General features: G+C 41.4%; 1 protein-coding gene across 7 annotated transcripts in view; it reads right to left on the bottom strand.

Annotated features, from left to right (window-relative positions):
- The window catches only part of acap3b (ArfGAP with coiled-coil, ankyrin repeat and PH domains 3b), a 56,436-nt gene extending 36,532 nt beyond the window's left edge, over window positions 1-19,904 (bottom strand). For 3 of the 7 annotated variants that reach the window (XM_044180260.1, XM_044180244.1, XM_044180287.1), the window contains exons 1-2: window positions 19,620-19,901; window positions 15,749-15,837 (exon numbers count right to left, since the gene is read on the bottom strand). In XM_044180260.1, the coding sequence (XP_044036195.1) occupies window positions 15,749-15,828 (80 nt within the window). In that variant the 5' untranslated portion in view covers window positions 15,829-15,837; window positions 19,620-19,901. Of the gene's footprint in view, window positions 1-15,748; window positions 15,838-19,619 lie in introns of all 7 variants that reach the window. The other 4 variants (XM_044180267.1, XM_044180252.1, XM_044180235.1 and 1 more) reach the window with 4 other exon arrangements.
- Window positions 19,905-20,384: the final 480 nt, after the last annotated feature.

Here is a 20,384-nt window from a genome sequence, read left to right as displayed (position 1 = left end):
CTGATGACACAAAGAGACTAAACATGATGCTGACAAAAAGGACAACCGTTACTTGTGTCCCCGAGTCTCCGTTTACACAAAACTGAGCTGACTGAGACAAAGTAATGTGCTGATCCTGTGCTCGTCTGCAAAACTCACCAAAACTGCAGCAGCCATTCAGGCATATTTTGTTGAACTATTGCTTTAAGGTAAAATTATACTTAAAGGAACAGTTCCATTTCCATTTTGGGAAATACGCTTATTCGCTTTCTTGCCGAAGAGTTAGATGAAAAGATCGATACCATTTTCATATCTGTATGGTAGATATAGGTCAGCAGCCAGTTAGCTTAGCTTAGCATAAATACTTGAAACAGAGGGAAACAGCTAGCCTGGCTCTGTCCTAAGGTAATAAAATCCACCTACCAACACCTCTAAAACTCACTTACTATCCAGGAGAACAAAGGAGACAACAGGAAGTTAATGTGCCCCACCAAGAAATAGTCCCACACATAAACCCCCATTAAATCACAAAGTGTCGTTTTTATACTTTGGTTTGTGTATAGATTAAACAAACAGGTGATAATGTCTTAATTAGTGAGCTTTACAGGCGCTGGTAGAGTTTGGACAGAGGCCGGCTAGCTTTTCCCTTTGTTTTCAGTCTATATACTAAGCTAAACTAACTGGCTGCTGGCTGTAGCTTCATATTGAACAAACAGAAGTCCAAATACAATTTTTGCTTGATAAATGACAATTCATCTATTGCCAAAATTGTTGTCGGTTAAGTTTCTGTCGATCAACTTATTGTTTCAGCACTAGTTCACAGCAAAGAAGTCCAACTATGGTAAACTTCAGGTGTAAACAGTCAACTATAGTATATTATTCCTGCTCTGTACTTTACCACAAGTTATTATGACAAGAAAGGTGACTATTTTGACTTTTAAAGAGGACATGGCCATCCATACTGGTGGATTCTTGCTTCAAACTGGCAGGGGCATTGGTCAGGGACATTTGAGTGAGTTACAATCTTACAGTATACAGGATATTATGAGCAGCAGATGATAATGGACAACAGTGGCTGCACATTTGTCTGTGCAGTAGCTATATAATTCAACAAAGCATTAACAACAAACACACTATTAGAGAGTAGATACAGTTTCTCTTCTTCCCAGCAGCTGTCAGGCCACCTGCCTGCTGGTCTCACTAAAGCAGAACATTAGCCAAAATGTGATGCATCTTTGTGATCATTACTCATGAGCAGGAGCTCTGTAGGCCACTCTCTATAAACACAATGCATTTATAAATATTTCTGGCAGAGCAGTCTGGGATGTGGAAACGTCATTATATCATTCCAGAGTACATTCCATCAACAGGCCAACAGGAAGTGTGTTGGAAGCTTCAGAGTGTGAAGCAGACAGAAATTATTTCTCTCTAATGTATTGTAACCGCAACTTAAGCCAGGTGGAACTGCTTTTTCTTGGAAAATACAACACTTTCTCTCCTCTCTTGCCAAGAGAGAAGCGCTGAGAGTAAAACAGGGAAAAACTCAGCGACCTTTTTCCACAGGAAGCCACTCTGCTGACTTAGAGAAATGCAATGTGAGTTACATCATCATCAAGTGACCATAATTGTTCTGTCGCCAGAAAGTCTTGAGCGAAAGAAACAGAGGGTTATAAAATTATAAACCAATGATCTGCTCCACACCAAACTCTAAAATGTCCTATATAAACACATATACAGTATACACACACACACACACACACACACACACACACACACACACACACACACACACACACAGCTGTCTCGCTCCCTCCTGCTGATCCTATGTTTATCCCTGCTGTGCATTAAAGTGGTAGAAAATTTCAGCAATATTTCTGATTACCATAACAAAACAATCCCTCCTAATGTTGTTCATGGAGGGGTGTGTTGGGCTCATTTCTATCTACATCATCTCAGCAGGGGGCAACAGCGCTGATCTCCAACATTATGGCTCTGTTTGGTGGTCAGTAAAAAGTGATCTAGATTTGGCCATTAGTCACTCCTTTAATGTTGACAGATCATTTCTAAATATTGCTAAAGAAGGAATGGAACCTGTCATCAACCACAAACCTCCGACATGTCATCCAAGTAAGCTACCTGTCATACGGAAACACACTTGCGAACAGCGCACATATTCTAGTGTTCAATTTGACAAAAGACAGCAAAAGCTAGGCCCACACAGCCTTGTGCCCTCTGTCCTAGAGGAGGGGAGCTGTGGCCTGGGTGGAGTTGGGAGTTTCGGTGTTGAACCATCTAGGGCTTGAGGGCATGTTTGATCATGCTCCACTCACACTCTGAGGAATGTGCACTCACAGACTCACTCCCCACACAGTATAAATGATGGGCCTCATCTTCTCAAATTAGGGGGTTAAAGAAACTGTTGTAAGATGGAGAGTTGGACAGATGGTGCATCTACGACTCTGATCAAGCACAGGAATGTCAAGATCACTTAACATGATGGCAACACCCCCTGCATATTAAAGAGTGTCTTTTTTTCAAGCAAGTAAGACATGACCCAACCTTTGTGATTTGAGTTGAGAAATTGTGATGGGACAGCTCAGCAAAACTTTAAAAAGACACAGCAGCGCTCCCACCACAGACTGAAAGCAGCAGGAAGCTAAAAAAGGACAGCATTGAAAGTGGGACTGCAAGCTCATCCCAAACTCCATCCTCTTTAACCTCCGCTGACCTCCCAGTGGGGTATAAGCAGCAGCCAACACGCACACAGACACAGCCTGCATGAGAAAACAGTGTAACAGTGAGGACCCCCTGCGGTGTGTAAGCACTTTGTTCCCAGTACTCTTTTGCTTCTATCCTCTTTGCATCCATCCCGCCAAACAGCCAGCTGATTGTGAGGGATGACAGAGGAGTGGTGGAGTCTAGAGACGGAGTCACACTGGAAGACAATATAAAACCAATGTCCAGACAGATATTGGCTGCAAAAGAGTGAAAGGAAACGTCCCATTATCCTCTTTAGAGTCCAGAAGACAAAGTGTGGGACAGATAGCAGTGACTTGGATAGTATCTTGTGTTAAGGCCACAGCTAAATATTTATGTCACATCTGTATATTAGTCTGGGAGGGAATGAATGCAGGCAAAGTGTGATAAATATAAGTATGTCTCTCAGCAAGACTTTTTTTCCCTCAGACAGACACAAGAGGCTATATGTAGCGAATACAGAAGCTCCCCATTGGCAATTGTTCACACAGAAAAAGAGCAGCTCAGCTGGGTTGATGATCTACAAAGGATCCGTATCAGTATACAGTTGTACAGCATGTCTTTGGCTCAAGAAAGAAATGAGCCATCAATTGATGTTACTGTGTCTTTTGAATTTGTATCCAGCTGCCTCTTGACATTGGAGGAATCAATTCTCCTATTTATGAGAGCTATCAGGAAAACATACAAACAAATGCATCCAAACAGAAAAAGGACGATTTTCATTGTCATTATTAGCTTTCTGTTGCTGAAGTGCAAAAATATCTTCTTCAGTTTTATAGTGTCAAACACACTTGATGTTCTCACCGTACAGCGATGACTCAACATGGCAAGAGCTCAAGAAATATTGTGATGCTGCGATGCCAATGACTAACCCAGCTATGTATCACAACCCCCACACGCCTGCAGCTGAAAGCCAGAAAGAGAAACTCAAATCAGAATGAAAGTGCATGTGTTCCTTTAGGATATTTCAGCCCTTTCCTTCCATCAAAACAGGCTTTTGAGGACACAGTATATTAAGATGGCAGTGCGAGGTGGTCTTCACTGAAAACAACAGCAGTCCGGAGCAACATTGACTAGCAATGATAAAAATATACAAGAATTTGGATTCAAGCCACCTCTGCAAAGCACCTGTTAAAACTTGTGTTGCCAAATATACAGGAAGTAGAAACTCTACTTCATACACCTGTCAAAAGAAAAACAAGAGTCATCACCACTTGTTCCCGACTGGTTTGTAAAATGTTGACACATGACTGAAGAGAAGATAATACAGATATTAACGGACTGATACAGACAGGTTTACAGGTAAGCTAAATATGCATTCCTCTGGCTTTGCTAAGCACAAGGAGACGCTGTTCCCTTTAACTCGGGACAGAGCATGACTTCTGTCTTAAAGAATGTCTGGAAGAGATAAGGCCTGCCTTTTGTTTCAGCCCTCAAACACACACACACACACACACACATACTATATATACATAAGCTAAGGCAAACATACGTATATACGCACAAACACATAGACCTGGGTGATTGTCAAAGTGAGAAATCTGATCTAATGTGCTGACTGCAGGACATCTGATATATTCAGAGGGAGGTCTGTTTAACTTTAATGTTTACAAAATGTTGTCTTGTAGGGCTGGCCAATAACTCAATATTAATGTTTATCATCTCTCTATGTAAATTGTATCCAGACAAAATTCTAGTATTGAGATATTGTGTTTCATATTTCTTACCTCTAAATGAAAGGGAAGTTGTTGTTTTTTATTTGTGTTTATGCCATTTTGACTTTGACAGTAGACAGAAAAGAAAGAGAGAATATACTGGGGGGGGGGGAATCAGGGCAAGGTGTGACATGCGCCAGGACACTCACAAGTTAAATGTTTTAAATCTGTCACATGATCAGAGCTAAAATACTCAATGACACATTTCAAATGTTTGGGATTTTTTTCAAGTGAAACACTAAAATACGTTGGACAGGTGAAGTAGTGTGACAGCGTGTGTTAATATTTGATTATATCCCTCTTCCCACACTAACCTACAGTAGCAGAACTAAAGATATATGTTCTAGGTTAAGGTGTCTATTTATGGCTCTGTGTGTTTACGTGTGAGAGAGAAGAGATGCTGCTTTGAACCAGCTGTGGACCAGAAGAAAGAAGCCTGCTTCCCTCCTGTTATCTTTGGCAGCACAGACAGAACATCAGCGGAATAAGCCTCCTGCTGACACCACAGCCAGATCTGCCAAAGAGGAAACAACCACCGATTTACACTTTTATCCATCTAAGAATGGTCCATCAGTGCCATACACTCAGGAAGAGGTTCATTCTGGCTGTCTGGTTGGCATTAAGTAATCATCTGATCACGAACATCTCACTCACGCAATTTGATCGGATCTTGGCCACAAAGTAACCTGAGGTCTGGTTTTGGTTTTCTGGGTTTAGCTGTGGTATACTGATATACTGCCCCTGCATATACAAGACTGTTGCTGATATTTATTCTCTCTCTGTTACTCAGTGCAGTTTTAGCAGTTTTATCACGCCATTAAGTTTGTAGTTCTGTAATGAAAACATTTTAAAATTCATATACTGTTGCATGTAAACCCATTACTCCTTTAACATTGGGTCATTACTATGTAACTATTTCTACACAGCATAGAACACATGGTGGAAAGCATTACTTACTACTCCTGCGTCATTTTTTCTTCATTTATTAAAAGTTACTTTACTTAGTAGTGGGGTACACTGGCAGCTACTCTTTTTCAGATTTTGGCTGGAATTTCATTAGTTGTAGTTATTCCATGCATGTAAACATAGAGACTGTTTGGCTGCAATGATATCTAATCATAAAAGTCAACTTTCAGCCAATCTGAACTATGAAACTATAATCAGGCTGTTCTGATGTTTGCATACTGCATTATTAATGTCTTCCTTCACTTGAGCCTTTCAGAATACACTGATGACCTCACAATCCTAAATGACCCTTCAGCACATTTTTAAAAGTCACAGTTTCAATGAATGGCTGTTCAATAAATCACTCTCACACACACACACAGACACACAAACGGTCCCTTATCTTTGAGTGTATGTGCGTGAAAGGAAATGGAATCTGCTGAAGAGGCCACGTAGACAATCTGGGAATCACAGGACGCAGAGCTCACAGAGAGGACAGATTTAGTTTGGGATAACATTTTATACATCTAATGAACACTAGGACCGTACAGCAAGTTCCATTTGCTCTTGTAATTGTAAATGTCCAGTTTCTGTTGGCCTGATTTGGTGATTCATTCGCTCCAAAGTACAGCCTGCATCACTGAATGTTGGATTGAGGATGCAGTGATAGCCAACTCCAGAGGATTATTTCACAGTTGACGACAATAGCCAGATTTTTATTTCAAATACTGAACTTCAAGCATTTTCTCAACCAGAATCCCAGGGCCATTCATTAGAATATGATTGATGAAATATGATTGTGTATTTATGTATTAACTAATGATTACATGGATGTGTAGTATTGGTGTGATGGGAGAAAAAAAAAAGCTGGATGGAAAGTGGAGGGGAGGTTCAGGGATTGAGAAAGAATGAAGAGACAGGTTTACATTAACACAAGGGGTGGTCTTATGCAAGACCCCCGCACACTGAGACAGCTAGAAAAGCATGCAGGACAGAGAGCCGGAGTCTGGAACATGTATGCCGTTTCAGTCAAAGTGCACGTGTGTGCATGTGTGCGCATACAGTATACACATCGCACAGTGTGTCATGGTTTAGCTTATAAAACAGACATTGTTGGATACCCGATGACTCTATTGTGATTAGGCTCAATTATCTTACTTGGGGTAAATGTAGCATTAGGTTATTTTACAGGTCCCATCATTTCCTAATAACTTTCTAATAAGTTTCCTGAAAAGAACTATGTTGAGTTGAGATTTTGTATTTGCATTGAGTTTATAAGAAGTTGTTAATCTTTAGGGGAATTTCCTTCAAAGAACGGTTGTGCTAAAAATGAATTGGAATGAATTACTTGGACTTTCCCTATAATCAGTACCAAATTACATAATCCTTTTCAGGAACCTTCCTTTGAATTTATAGTTACATATCAGTTCCCTTCTAGGAAATTTTTTTGTTGTACAAGACATTTCAAATGTATTTAAAAACCTTCACACTACAACAAGTAAAATGCATGGAAGCTTATTTTATGGACCTGCAGTTGGCTGATCACACTCTGATCGTCAGCTGCTCTTCTAGATGACATGGTGTCAGCGTTTTGAACAGTTCTACTTTTAACTGCAAGGGGGTTACAAAGCTGCAAGACAAAGGTGTACATGTTAATGCTGGCCTAATGGTAAAACACTTCAAGAGACATGTTATAAACTATAAAATATTGATTTTGGAAATCCTCAAGTAGCTGCAATTAAGTTCTGCTTCACCAAAAAGTTAGTACAATGCACAAGGACAATTGTTACAGTATACCATTACTGAAGGGAGTTGTAAAGTTTGAATTAACTATGCTAACTCCACTATTTGATGCAAATTGTTTCACAACTTGGGGGAAAATGGAGCCCTAACTGCCCGTGTTCTGATCTGTTTTATTGCTCTCTTGTCCAAAGTAAACCACATGTTGCAGTCACCATGAAACTTTTAGTTATGCTTGTTTCACATATAGCTGAGCCTTAATCTCCCTTCTCTCCAGCCAAAATCTCTCTTACAGAACCTCCCTGTTCAGCTAGCTATACATCTGTCAACTCTAATTCCCACCCTGATTCTACACCCACATACCAAAGCAATGGTATATTGAGCATGGGCATCCCTCCTTCCTGTTCCAAGACATATTGTCCATTATCTACCGGTGACTTTGCTTCAGCTGTTCTGATTTTTCCATTTGTATGCAATGGGCAATCCATCCAACAAATGGAAGGAAGCACTCCCCATGTGAAAGAGTGCATGTGTGTGTGTGTGTGTGTGAGAGAGAGACTTTGTGGGGGCTGGAATGATGGATCCAAGAAAGTGCGGGACTGCTGACACGGCAGATGGGAATGTTTTCATTTGGTTACAAGGAATTCCACAGAGATCTGAGGCAAGGATGCAGGCTGAATAATGTAAGAACGGGGGAATGTGAAAAGGGAATCCATCAGTTTTTAAGAGAGAAATCAGTGTTTACCATCTCTCCTCATGTCTGATTGGCTTGTCAATCACACTTGTGGTTTCAACACTGCAGGGGTGTTTGGATTCAGTGAGGATCAGGGCTGGTGGGCTGCCAAACGCACAGTGAGCCTGTGTCAACAACCTGCGAGGGAACTATCAGTGATAAATGTCTCAACACACTGTAGCTGAGATTACAAAGTGAGAAGATGTAACAAATCCAAATAGCTTAAACAAATGGATGAATGTTGGTATTTACTAAAGACACCTGAAGTTAAATGTCAGTGGTCCAAAATTCTAATGCAATCCTGTTTAGCTTCCTCCGCACAGCGTCACATACTGCCCGGGGCGACAGGAACGTGGGTGGAGGAGGAGAAAGAGAGACTGAAAGAGTTGAGGAAAGCACAAGAGTATACAGGAAGAAGAAATAACAAGCTGAAAATAACAATAATAATAATAGGATTTAAAGGAAAACAACAGTGCACAAAACTAAGAGAGCAGAACTAAGGCAGAGAAAGTTGGGCCAAATCTAAACCAGCTGCTCAACTGGATCCCAGATGTGAGAGAGCGAGGGTCAACACACACAAAAACACACACCATCTCTCCTTCTAGTTTGCATGAGACAGCAATGAGCCAGAGTGAACCGCATGACTATTTCATTTGTCACCTCAGGGAAGCTGTGTCCGAGCAGCACCCGCCATTTGACAAGACAGCTGTCCACTTCCTCTACTGGACTCTGTCTTCTTTCTTTTGTGATAATTTGATGCGACGGTTACCCGCAATGTGTGTGTTTTCATTCATGCTTTGCTGTCAGGGTGTGTGTGTCCAGCCCACAATGTAACTCATGATGCATTCAGTGTATTAATGTTACCAGGACAACAACACACTACAGTAAGGATGGAGACCATTAATCCTTCTTCCCTCCTGTCCTCCATCCTATGTCCTTAGTCTACACCTCCTCTGAGTCCATCCATCCAATCAACCCATCCGTCTGTCTCTAAAAAACATCCGTACATCAATTATCTCCCCTATCATCCCTCCAGCCATAGCAATTTCTCTTCCTGCATCCTTCATCCAGTTAGAAAACAGACAGATGGACATACTCAGGTAATCTACTGAAACCCAATCCGCATTGCTGCTGCAGCCCTGACACTGATTCATATCCATCCCACATCTGGGTTACCAATAATGGACGGAAGGAGAGAGGAGGAGGAGGAGGAGGAGGAGGAAGAGGAGGAGGAGGAAGAGAAAGAAAGGTAAAAGGGTGAGAGCAGGACAGAATACCTGTAGGATCGATGTCAAGAGAAAAAGAAAGGAAGACAAATGTGTGCAACTGCCGCAGTGAAAGAGAGAATCACCGAGTGTAAGAGTAAGAGGCATGACAGATGTTGACAAAAGACCTCTCACTCATCTCTCTCATCTTTTTCTGTCTTTTCTCTGCCAGTTGGTTAAACCAGTTGGGTCGTTTTTGAAGGCAAGCAGGGCTCAGTGACACCACATCACATTGTGTGTGGATGACAAACATCCACTTGTGGCTAAATGTCTCTTTTTACAGGAAACCAACTGTTAGTCATACCAACGTCAGAGGCAGGGATTTCTTTGACCAACTATGATCTTGAATGATCAACAGATAAACAACAGAATAATCTGTGTGTGTGTGTGTGTGTGTGTGTGAGTGAGTGAGTGAGTGAGTGAGTGAGTGAGTGAGTGAGTGAGTGAGTGAGTGAGTGAGTGAGAGAGAGAGAGAGAGAGAGAGAGAGAGAGAGAGAGAGAGAGAGTGTGTGTGAGAGAGAGAGACAGAGAGTCTGATGGATAGACAGTCTTGTGGAACTGGCTTGTCCCGGTACATTTCTAAGTTCTGACCAACTTGAACAGGATGTAAACAATGAGGACTGCAGTTGATATTTCATGGCAGAGTTTTTAAATGGTTTACCCTTACCAAGAAATACTTGATGAGAAATGATTTAAGGCTCCTTCAGCTCTACTGTATAAAGAATTGCAAAATTGTGTATGAAAAATCCAAAACAAACAAAAAGCCACCATGAAGTTGAAAGTTTTGTTTCTACAGACACAAACCTCACTGTTTTGAGACAGTTTGGAGACACCATGTTCTCCTCTAGGACCTTCTGATTCTGCAGCGTGAGAAACCACTGACTGATTGACCCTTTCACCCTGCAGAATATGGCCATATAAAGGTTACACTATAGAACCATATGCTGCATACCAACAGTCTTTAATGTGTGTACTGCATGTGCAATCACACACATGCTGCTATATGTTTAACAGCTTTATGCATGTGTGCATACATTTACTAACGTCTAGAGAGGGTTTATCCATGACCACGCATACCTAAACATGTCGCTGTCAGCACTGAAGTCTGGCCATTACAGATGCATTCCACATATTACACACGCCGGCTGTTCCAGCTTGTTTCCCCCAGTGCGATTTAACGACTTCCTGGGGAGTGAACTCTCTCACAGTTCAGACATGGCTTCCATTTTGAGCGCTTAAAGTCAGTTTGCCTAAACCAAAAGTCAGTCTGCTCGTTTATCAGTCAGTCATTATGACAAAAGATATAACTGCCATGACATGCCAAACCAGCAAACAGGGTTTTGAAACCGGAAAATCCTTGAAATCTGCAGTTTAGTGAAGACAAAAGAAGTGTTTAAATGACGCAGGACACCCAAGGATAGACAAATGTTTCTCACTGAGAAAATACTACGTAGTGCCAAGATGAAGAAAGCAGCCCAGGAACAAGATGCAGGCAATTTACTTAATAGTTTTGATTCAAGTTTCAACAGGCCTTGGCAGGATTTTAACAAACTTCCCACCAAATCCTGATCTCAGTGGGGATGAATTGCAGTGAGAGCTGTGAGAAGGTTCGATTTGTGCCACATTTTTCACTCTTGTAACTCATGACAGGAATCAAATTTGTTCTGAGCCTCGATGGTTAAAGCTAGGAACACTACATCTGCCACAAACCTAAGTGACCTTGAAGTAGAGTTGTTTTCCAATGTTTCAGGTCATTTCAAAATATTACCCAGAATCCTTTTCACATTGGCTGATGTCCCTGATGTGAGCTAGATTGACTGGTGAGCAATGTAAGGCACATATACTGAAGCTTTCTCTTCCGAGTGCGTGCTGCTAATTAACGGCCTATTACCCTATCATAGCTCTATAATAGGAAAACGGAGTACAGAGACAGAGGCATTACAGTTGTGACCACTGAATGACTTGTCAACCGTAACTAGGCTAATAGCTGTAACTGGAGTGTGGTGTCTTTACAAAACCAAAAACACAACAGCAAAGGAAAGTGTAAGGAATTAATCAAACAGCGCATCTTTCTGCTCTAACATAAGGTGCGAATGTTAACATTGGGCTAACATTCGCTAGTATTTACTAGCTACCTACAGTAGTAACCCAGTCTACAGTGGCTAACTAGCACTACCCCACAATACAGGACCATTGCTGCGTCTTTATTTCCTTGTCTCACACATGGATCATAAACTGGTCATGCTGACTTTTTTCCTGGCACGTGTAGCTTTAGCCTCAGTCTTTTAGCTTTATATCATGCATATGTCCATATTTAAGACCCTTTTACACAGTTCTTGATTTTAAATGAGTCAGCCGGAGGCAAAGTTTTCAACCATCTTACGGAGTTAGCGTTATTAAGTTAGCAGAATTCATCAGCTATAGCTAGCTGTTCAAAATCTGCTAGCAGCAGGTCAGCATCAAATCCCGACAAACACCCTTGCTGTCCTTGTTTGTTGTTGGAAACGTTCAGAGCAAATTCTAAAACTGTACTGTGGTTCAAGCATCCTCCTCTGAAGTTGTGCCATGTGGATAGGTCTTAAAATAACCCAGGCTAGAAAGGCTAAAGGTTAGATTATGTTATGGATCAAACCATAAAGCCATGGCAAATGGTACCTGAACTGGCAAAATATTAATATTCCCGACAAGCACAGAAATCCTCTGTGCACCAGACTGAAGGCTCACAAGTCCTGAACTGTGTCAAACCAATTTCTGCAGTTCTACATTATCCTGCACACTACTGCTGAATGGGAGGGGAAATTGTATTGAGGTTCTCAGGGTTAAGAGGCTGATAGTGTGTGAGCTTAAATAGGGTGTGTAGGCTATCCAGTTGATTTAATCAGAGAGTGTGGTTACTGATAATCCTATTTCATATATGGGTCCCGCACTAAGTCCCCCGGCAACACGTGCAGCAGAGTGGCAGAAAATCTGCTGCACTGTGGATTCAGTGGAAGTGTCCACGTGCTGGACTGATGCTCTCTCATGAACATGTCAAACTACTGCACTACATTGCTAGCCAGCAGGCACACACATGCACGTATAACACAAAAGCAGACCAGACAGGAACAGTGAAAGCCACATATAGGCTCCAATTACAGCACTCATAACCATCACCGTTTGCTAAAGATTCAGTCAGCATACATGAGCGTTCCAATTAAAAATCATGTATCAATGTTACAGTAATTTTGACTTAGCATCAGTGGTGCATATAGTGGTGTGAAAGCTGTTCACTGTGTAAAAGGCTCCAGAGAAGCATGGTGAATCATACTGATCAGAAGTGCAATAAAACTGAAACAAATACAAGCCATGCTGTTTCTGATCCAGACAATTTAACTTTCAAGGCCAAAGCTGGTAATAATTCTGACTGTGATACTCTGGCATGTTATATCACATATTCAGTGTCAGCAACCAGAAAATTGAATAATGAAATGCGCAGATATCACATCAAGTAAATAAAAGCATAATTTTGGCATCTATAGTATAAATTTAACTTTATTTCAGACACATAGGTCCATATGAGTATAAAAATAATAAAATCCTCTGATTAAGATGATCCATAACATAAAATACGGTAGTTTGGCGAGGTTCTAAATTTAATAATTTCCTGACAATTTCTCTTCTAATTTACTGAGTGTACCCTCCAAAAACAAGGATGAATGCCAGCACTGGTAACAAAAATAGCCTTGTTTTTTTTTTTTTGTTTTTTTTTTTTAAATCACAGTTGTTGAAAAGTGGTAGTGGGTGGGGCGGGTTCTGATAAGGCAGAAATCCCTGTTAAGCCTTCTTGTTGTGTTGTAGGCCTAATTCAATCAATCATCACCAACAGGAGGACCGCAGTGACACACCTGCTCTAATGTGATGCGTTCGATTCAGGCAGAGCTTGAAGATTTCCTCTTAAGTCTACATGTTGGTTATTATTATTCTTTGGACGTCTGGATTGGGCCTCTGTATGAATGATCACTCTGGATTAAGCCATTAGATCTTGTTTATTAGTAAATACCTAATTTCATGGGAGAGACATGCAGGCAAGCAAGCAGGAATTCCAGATTTGTAAGCAGAGAAGCAATCGCAATCCATGCGCACCATGTTTCCAAGCAAACAAACTGTTCAGTAGCCGCACAAGATGCTGTGTGGGCAAGTATGCAGCTTGGAAGCTCTGGGGCTGTCAAGAACTCTCAATTACTTCCTGAAAAATGATTACTGCTCCAAGATTTTTGGACTCAACAAACATCTGCAGACAGCTACTGTGTTCAGCCTCTCTTTCTGCCTTTTCTCATTTGAACATCTTTAGGTGATATGCGATGCCACATGGCTCTAATTTACTGAAGCAGTGTGCTCATTTTATCATCTAGAGGCATCAATTCGATGCACACATGCTAGGCAACGTGGGTGGGGCTGCCCTCTTTGTTCAGCTGGTCCACCACCTTTCAACAGTGAATTTTCTTTGTTGAGGAGAGAAAGAGCACCACAAATCTGTAGAAGGTCAGACACCACATAGATGCTGGAGTGCCGATAGGACAAAATTTAGAAACCCCTATCCTCCTGTCCACTACCACCACATCTCAACTGCCACAAGTCCTTTGAAGTAACCACAATTTTTCATGCTTCTGACATGAAAGACGTGTTTCTTGCAGTTCACAGCTGGAGTGTTCCATCAAGGCCTCTACCTTTACACACGCAGTGGGAACTAAAATATTTATGTGAACTGATGGGGGAAGTCAGCCCTGATGCTTTGCATTGTCTTTTTGTGACACTTGAGTTTAAAAGGTCAATTGGTGGTTAAATGGTCACTTCCCTGGGGAGGAGGAAGAGGACAGTTACTGATCTCACCACCAACATCATTAGGAGTTTCCTAAAACTATCCTCGTATCATTGTCTCCCTGATCCTGGATCTACTGCAGCCCAACCTTTCAGAGCTTTTATCCCATAATACAAGTGTGTTATTAGCAAGACTTTCTTTACAACTGTTTTCTACTTTGTCTGTGTGTATTCATGTGGTCTCAATTCTCCTCTTTGAAAATTTCAGTAGTTAATTTGAAGTTGTGCAATTTCAAAAAATCCCTCAAGATAGGGGCCAAATGCAAGAGATTTGCTTGCCATTTTCTGCCGTTTGCCAGTAAACACTGATGGAAGTCCCGGGACTGAGCGGTTTAGAGAAAAGACAGAAATCTCAAGCAGAGCAGTTTTGTTAAATTCGTCTTTAGCTCAGCATAACAAAAAACAGGACTGATATAAAAGCTTTAAAATGGATGGAGAACCTCCATATTTGGAGGGTAAGAGGATAGGGATTCTAGGCCAGCAGGATCGTTTTCTTTCTATCAGAGCACATCTCCTGCGTACGTGGATGCATTAGGGAGAGTGGTTGGGAATGAGTGCCTTGACATTAGCAACTTAATGTGAGTGGTCTGGAATCTTTCTAAATGTTTTGCCAAGGATTTGATGTTGCAGAGAGGATTTCTGGTGAAGTTCAGAGGGTCACGGTGGCTCTGAAAGAGGTTTTCTCCAAAATAAGTTAAAGCCAAGCAGACAAGGACATTGTGTGTATAGTTGATAGCTGGCACTTCATACTTCTATGGCTTTGGTCTGGGATTCTTTCCAGGCATCATTGCATTAGCAAACACGCACTACATCAATGTCAGCCTACTTTGGCAACAGGTAATCTTATTCAGCACTTTAGTGCATTTTCTTTTCTACTGTAAAATCATCTGCACTGTTTCAAGGTCACCATGTGCCGTTCCATTTACTCTGCAAGTAACATAACTGTGCTCTGTCTCTGCTGGCACACACACCTGCCTGCTGGCACACACTGCAAACAGCTGGGTGTGTTTCTTTGTTGAAAAGGACAGATATGAGCCTCTCCGTGCATCCCTGACCGAGGCAGAGGGAGGAGAGGTAGTTGCCATGCCCGTCGAAGCGACTGGTCACCCTTGGCAACAGCAGTGCTACATTCCCTCCTCCGACTAGAGAAGGCAGCGTGGTGCACATTTACATATTTCACAGGCTGCTGACCATTCATTCATTATTTCAGACAAGCAAAATGATGTGTGTAAAAGGAGGATTAGAGGTGATGATGACGCAGGTAGGGAACAAAAATCCAGACCGCTAAGAGAAACCAGGGCGCCAGACAAATATCTAGATCATCAAAAAGCACTTTAATCTGCCAGTAAATGGAGACGTGCTTTTAAAATAATGTAAGAAATCACATATAAGAGGGGCCAAAAGCTTCTTATTTTAGTGCTTTCAAATCTTTTACCAAATCCAGTTCACTAATGAGAGATGTTCTTGAAGCTGCTTTATCTAAGAATATTTTATAATGTAGACTGTCTCTCTCTGTATTTTCAACAGAATGTATTATATAGTATTTCATAGACTCCAACTCTATCTCCAAATCTACAGTGTTGTGTTAACTTAATGATTATGGGACTTAACACAACCAACATGGGACTATAGGACTGGAGAAGCAGCACAAGCAATAACATCTTGTATTTAGAATTAAGAGAAGGTGCCGAGGAAGCGGATGAAAAAATAATCACTTTGGTTCAGTCAACATAATAAGACATACCTTGTTTGCTTACCTTTCCCACCGAATGTCGGGTTTGAGGGCTGCCTCTATCAAAAAGCACCCTGACTGCACCGACAGGTTGTGACCTCTCATCTGTTATTCCTGCAAGTAACCATAGCAACCACAGGGGAAGTACACACCTGGCAAGAGCAAAGTAGGTTCAGCAGATATCTGTTCTGATATAGATATACGTTCTAGTGCAAGAACATGAGAAATCATCAAAATTAACTTCTGAACAGGCAACAATGCTGCTCGGATAAGATTAGATAAATAAAAGAATTAAACATCTACCTAACTGTATATGTGATTTTCAAAAGGCAAAACTTTGTATAGCGATGGTTAACGTTTCCTGGCTGCATGGTGTGACATTCAGCAACCTGAAGCCTGAAGAGATTATCTGAATATGAGGTAAACTAGCATGCAGGTTTGACAACTTTTAAGTGATATTTGTGACACAATCCAGTCCTATTTTGATGATTACTAATAACAGTCTACACGACCACTGGTTTTGGTTTAGCTGAGTATTTTATGCAGAAAATTATTTTTGAAGTAATTCCTTGTAAATGTTGTTTGGTTTTGTAGTGGGCTACTATAAAACATCTTCAACAAGATTCCAGTGTTTCTATATGTTTTGGACTAATGTCACAACTTCATTTAAAACCAGTTGTATTTTGTTTTTTTTAAAGGCAGAATATAATACTGTTTTAAGTTGTGTAGCACATTTGCAAACAACTTTATCCTTTGTGTCCACTCTGCCTATCTGTGTCCTCCTGTCACTTTATGAGTCTTGTTGACTCACTCACTCAACCTGTCGGGACAGCCTGGTGCTGTATACTGAGAAAGATGACAAAGAGAGGCAGGTTGGTTCTCCAAACTCCCCGCTGTCCTGAGATACCCATCACTAGAGGCAACATCTGCTATTCCATATCCAGTATTTTCATTTTGTTATTAGTTTACAGATGCCATAAAGCAGTGGAGACACACCCCACCAGCAGTAAGCTTGTTATTTTGCTAAGTGAGGGTTTCAACATGGGACTCACCAACTCCACCAAGAACCACTATAACTACACTTTAATAAATCTAATTACCCTAAGAATTACTTTACATTTACTTTTCCTACCCATGAAATGTATCAAAACAGAAAGTAGATGGATGGACACAGAACAACCTTCTCAGAAAACAGTCAACAGATGCTTTTGGACAAAACCTACATGTCATAATGAAATTCTTCCCTGAATGGGAAATTCAAAGTAATGACTTGTCTTTTCAAAGGACCCGCTCTCCACTTACATTCTTACATTTTCTGTACTCTTTTCTCCGCGCTCTCGTTTCTCTCACTTACAGCAGCCGTTGCTAGGCAATGGCTCACACCCACATATGCATATTAATACTACAATATAGTCAATGAAAGGCCTAAATATAAGTTCTAAAAGGATCATGTAATACTTCCCTTTAGGATCATTAGGTCAGTAAATATACGGTGATTTACAAAATTAAATAGTAATGTGTTAGAGTAAAACAATCACAGTAACGTGTGTGTACTTAGTAATTCGCTACACCTAGCACTGCTTATAAAAATATCACGTTCAAGTCAATTGTTTTAGTTCATAATAATGACGTTGTTGAAAACTTGTCCGACCACAATTCGGTTCTACCATCAAAATGAAACCACAAGCATGATAACTTCTATGAACCCTCAGTGTAGACAAGCCAAAAACCCGACCCAGTGGTGACAAACATCTGAGAGCAAAGTGCCTCCAGGAAATCCGATGACAACCATTTAGCACCAACAACTATTGGCAGGTGCACAGGCTTCATCTCAGCTTTTGTTATAGACGGAGTGAATGCAGCAGGTGGTCGCTGAATAAAAGGCAGGGGGGCAAGAGAAGAATAAAGAGTTTAGAGTACAGTAAGTGTGAGAAGGTGAATGAACAAAAAGATAATGTGTTATAGATACTAAGGCATACCTTAAAATTTCTTTCAAGCTCACCCAATCATGCATGTGCACAAGTTAAGACCTGTAGTGAGAGGGTGTGTGTGAGCTCTTTTAGCGCCATGTGTGGGAAGACAGACATGACTGGCTCTCTCCTGTTTCTCCAGAATGACAAAGGAAGAGAAGACAAGGAAGAGAAAAAAAAACTTGGGACACCAGTCACTCCAATATAATGGGAAATTCTGCAATGACTGTCTTTAATTAAATGGCAAGTCACGCAACACTGATAATAGACCTGCTGCCATTTGTTTAGAGATCTTAATGTGAATATCCGTACAGCCAGGCAGTTGCCCTTATGATGGTCACTTTGAGGGCAGTTTTACTAACTGAAAAGCTTCACAGCTATATGTATGTAAAGGAAACACTGACCAGTATTATAATTATCATTTTTTCATCACCATCATTATTGATCATGGTATTACACAACATTACATTTTTCCTACTGCTTTTAAACCCAAGGAAACATCAGCTTCCTTTGTCAGTGGTGGAATTTTCCAAATAGCAGTCTTCATAAGACCATGGTAAAGTGAACCAGGCAGAAAAAGGGAAGCATCTGAATGTGTGTTGCTTCTCTGCCTTTTCCTGTGACCTTCTGTCTTGGCCATCCATCACTGAGGTGGGATTTAAGCAGCAAATTGAATGTCTGTCTCCCCCAGTCTCTTTCTTTCATTCCACTGTCTGCTTGCTCACTCAAATCACAAACTATCTGCTAGTCACACAATGTTCAACTAATAGGATAAGTTGTGTCTGAGAGAGAGGAAGAGGAAAGAGGGAAGCAAGAAAACGACAAACACAGAGAGCAGAGAGCAAACAGGCAACAGACGCTGACATGGAGAAACAGAAGAGAAAACGGGAATACAGACATACAGGAAAAAAAAATATTTGTCTATAAACAGGATAAACTAACATTCTGCTGCTTCTCAGTAAAACACTGAATAAATGACACTACCAGCCCGTCTCCCTGGCATAACTAACAGGGGGGATCCCTGGCCTACATTCTGTTAGAATCTCCTCTGCTAGTCTCCCATCAGCCTGCACAGGAGTGCAGCCAGACTGGCACGTGGACTGAGTGTGGCTACATCCCTCCAGCAGGCAGGCAAGGGGCTGAACAGCTGGATCTGTGCTGCCCGGGATACGAGCTCCGTCCCTGCAGAGAGAGTGTACTTCTCTCTCTGCCAGCCAGGCCAAAGCTGCAGCAAGGGCATCTCCTCTCCAGTCTCCTACCACAGATACACACTGGGTGACTGCAGGGGCCTCCTCTGTGAGCAAATGAGAAGACTGCACCCAACCTGTGTGCCATGCTGCAACGCTCACTCACACACAGGAGGATCCACTTCTACACTCTCACTTGTTAAAAGGCCACATTAAAAGAAGTGCCGCTTTCCTATTTAGTGCATATCAGGGGGTTGATTAAAGCATGACATCAGGACTGAAAATCACTTCTAATTTTTTACACTCGTGTAAAATGGATCCTCACTGCGCGTGGCAATGAGTGTCCCTCCTCTCATATGCACTGAGCTAACGTCACAAGCCATATTCAAAAATCACATAGGAACCACTGCCACACGCATGTCTTCCAGCAAATGCATCACAATGCAAATAAATGTTTTAATAACAAACCGCATGTGCCATTTGAAATAATCCAAGGAATATGTTTGAAGATTTGCTCAAAAATGAAAAAGAAAAACGCCATCATGCTGTTGAACACATGAGCGAATCAGACATTCAAAACCACATCTTGTATTATTCACCCTGTTGATGCCACTACAAATTCTGCTTGAGTGGAAACATTCAGTCCCCGTCTAAAAATATATATATAAAAAATCGTGCGTAAAAGAAGGTGTGCCATTTTTGCGCACCGCTGTGATGTGCCTGTGAAGAGCAGCCTTACCTGAATCGGGGTGAATCTTTTATACATTCTTCAAAGTCCACCGTCATTTTTGCGTTTTCTCGTGTATTCCCACTTCAGTCTGCTAATGTCATTGCCCGCGGCTGGATGTCGCTTGAACCGTGCGGATGGTGACTGGTATCCCCTGACGCGCAGCAGTCTGTCGCCCTTCTCCCGGTGGCACCTTGACACAAAATGCAAGCTCAGTGCGCGGCAGGCAGATTACTACTACACTGCTGCCGAGACAGGCGAGAGGCGTAGCTGCACCGCGGAGGGAGAGGAGGGGAGAGCGCCGACTAGTTACACCCCGCCGTAACACCTCTGGAGAACAGGAGGAATCATGGGAGGATGAGGGTCTACAAAGCTAGCTAGCTGAGACTTGAACAGAAGCCTCTTCACATAAGCTCACTTAAAAAAAAGAGTATATAACAGACAGTATAACATAAAACCTGGCTGGTGTACATCCAACCATCATCATCCCCACGATCTTACAGTACTGCTGATGTTTATGTCTGTTTCGCTCAAGAAAATAGTCAAATTTAGAATTAGCCGAACAAGGGAATAAGATTAGTATTTTAATTATGTCATATTATATTAACTATTTAACTCAATTACTCTGCCACAGCTTGGATGCAATCAAACACTAATAGATTAAAAGCTCCGTAGATGAACACTGTCACTTCCAAATGTGGGCTACTAATTTTGCCACGTTACTATAAAATAAGCCCAATGAACCCACATACCTAAAACATTTGGCAGTTTCAACAC

Source organism: Siniperca chuatsi, linkage group LG2, assembly GCF_020085105.1.
Source record: "Siniperca chuatsi isolate FFG_IHB_CAS linkage group LG2, ASM2008510v1, whole genome shotgun sequence".
Classification (NCBI taxonomy): Eukaryota; Metazoa; Chordata; class Actinopteri; order Centrarchiformes; family Sinipercidae; genus Siniperca; species Siniperca chuatsi.
Note: the sequence above shows the minus strand (reverse complement) of the source record. Positions and strands in the feature narration are given on the sequence as shown.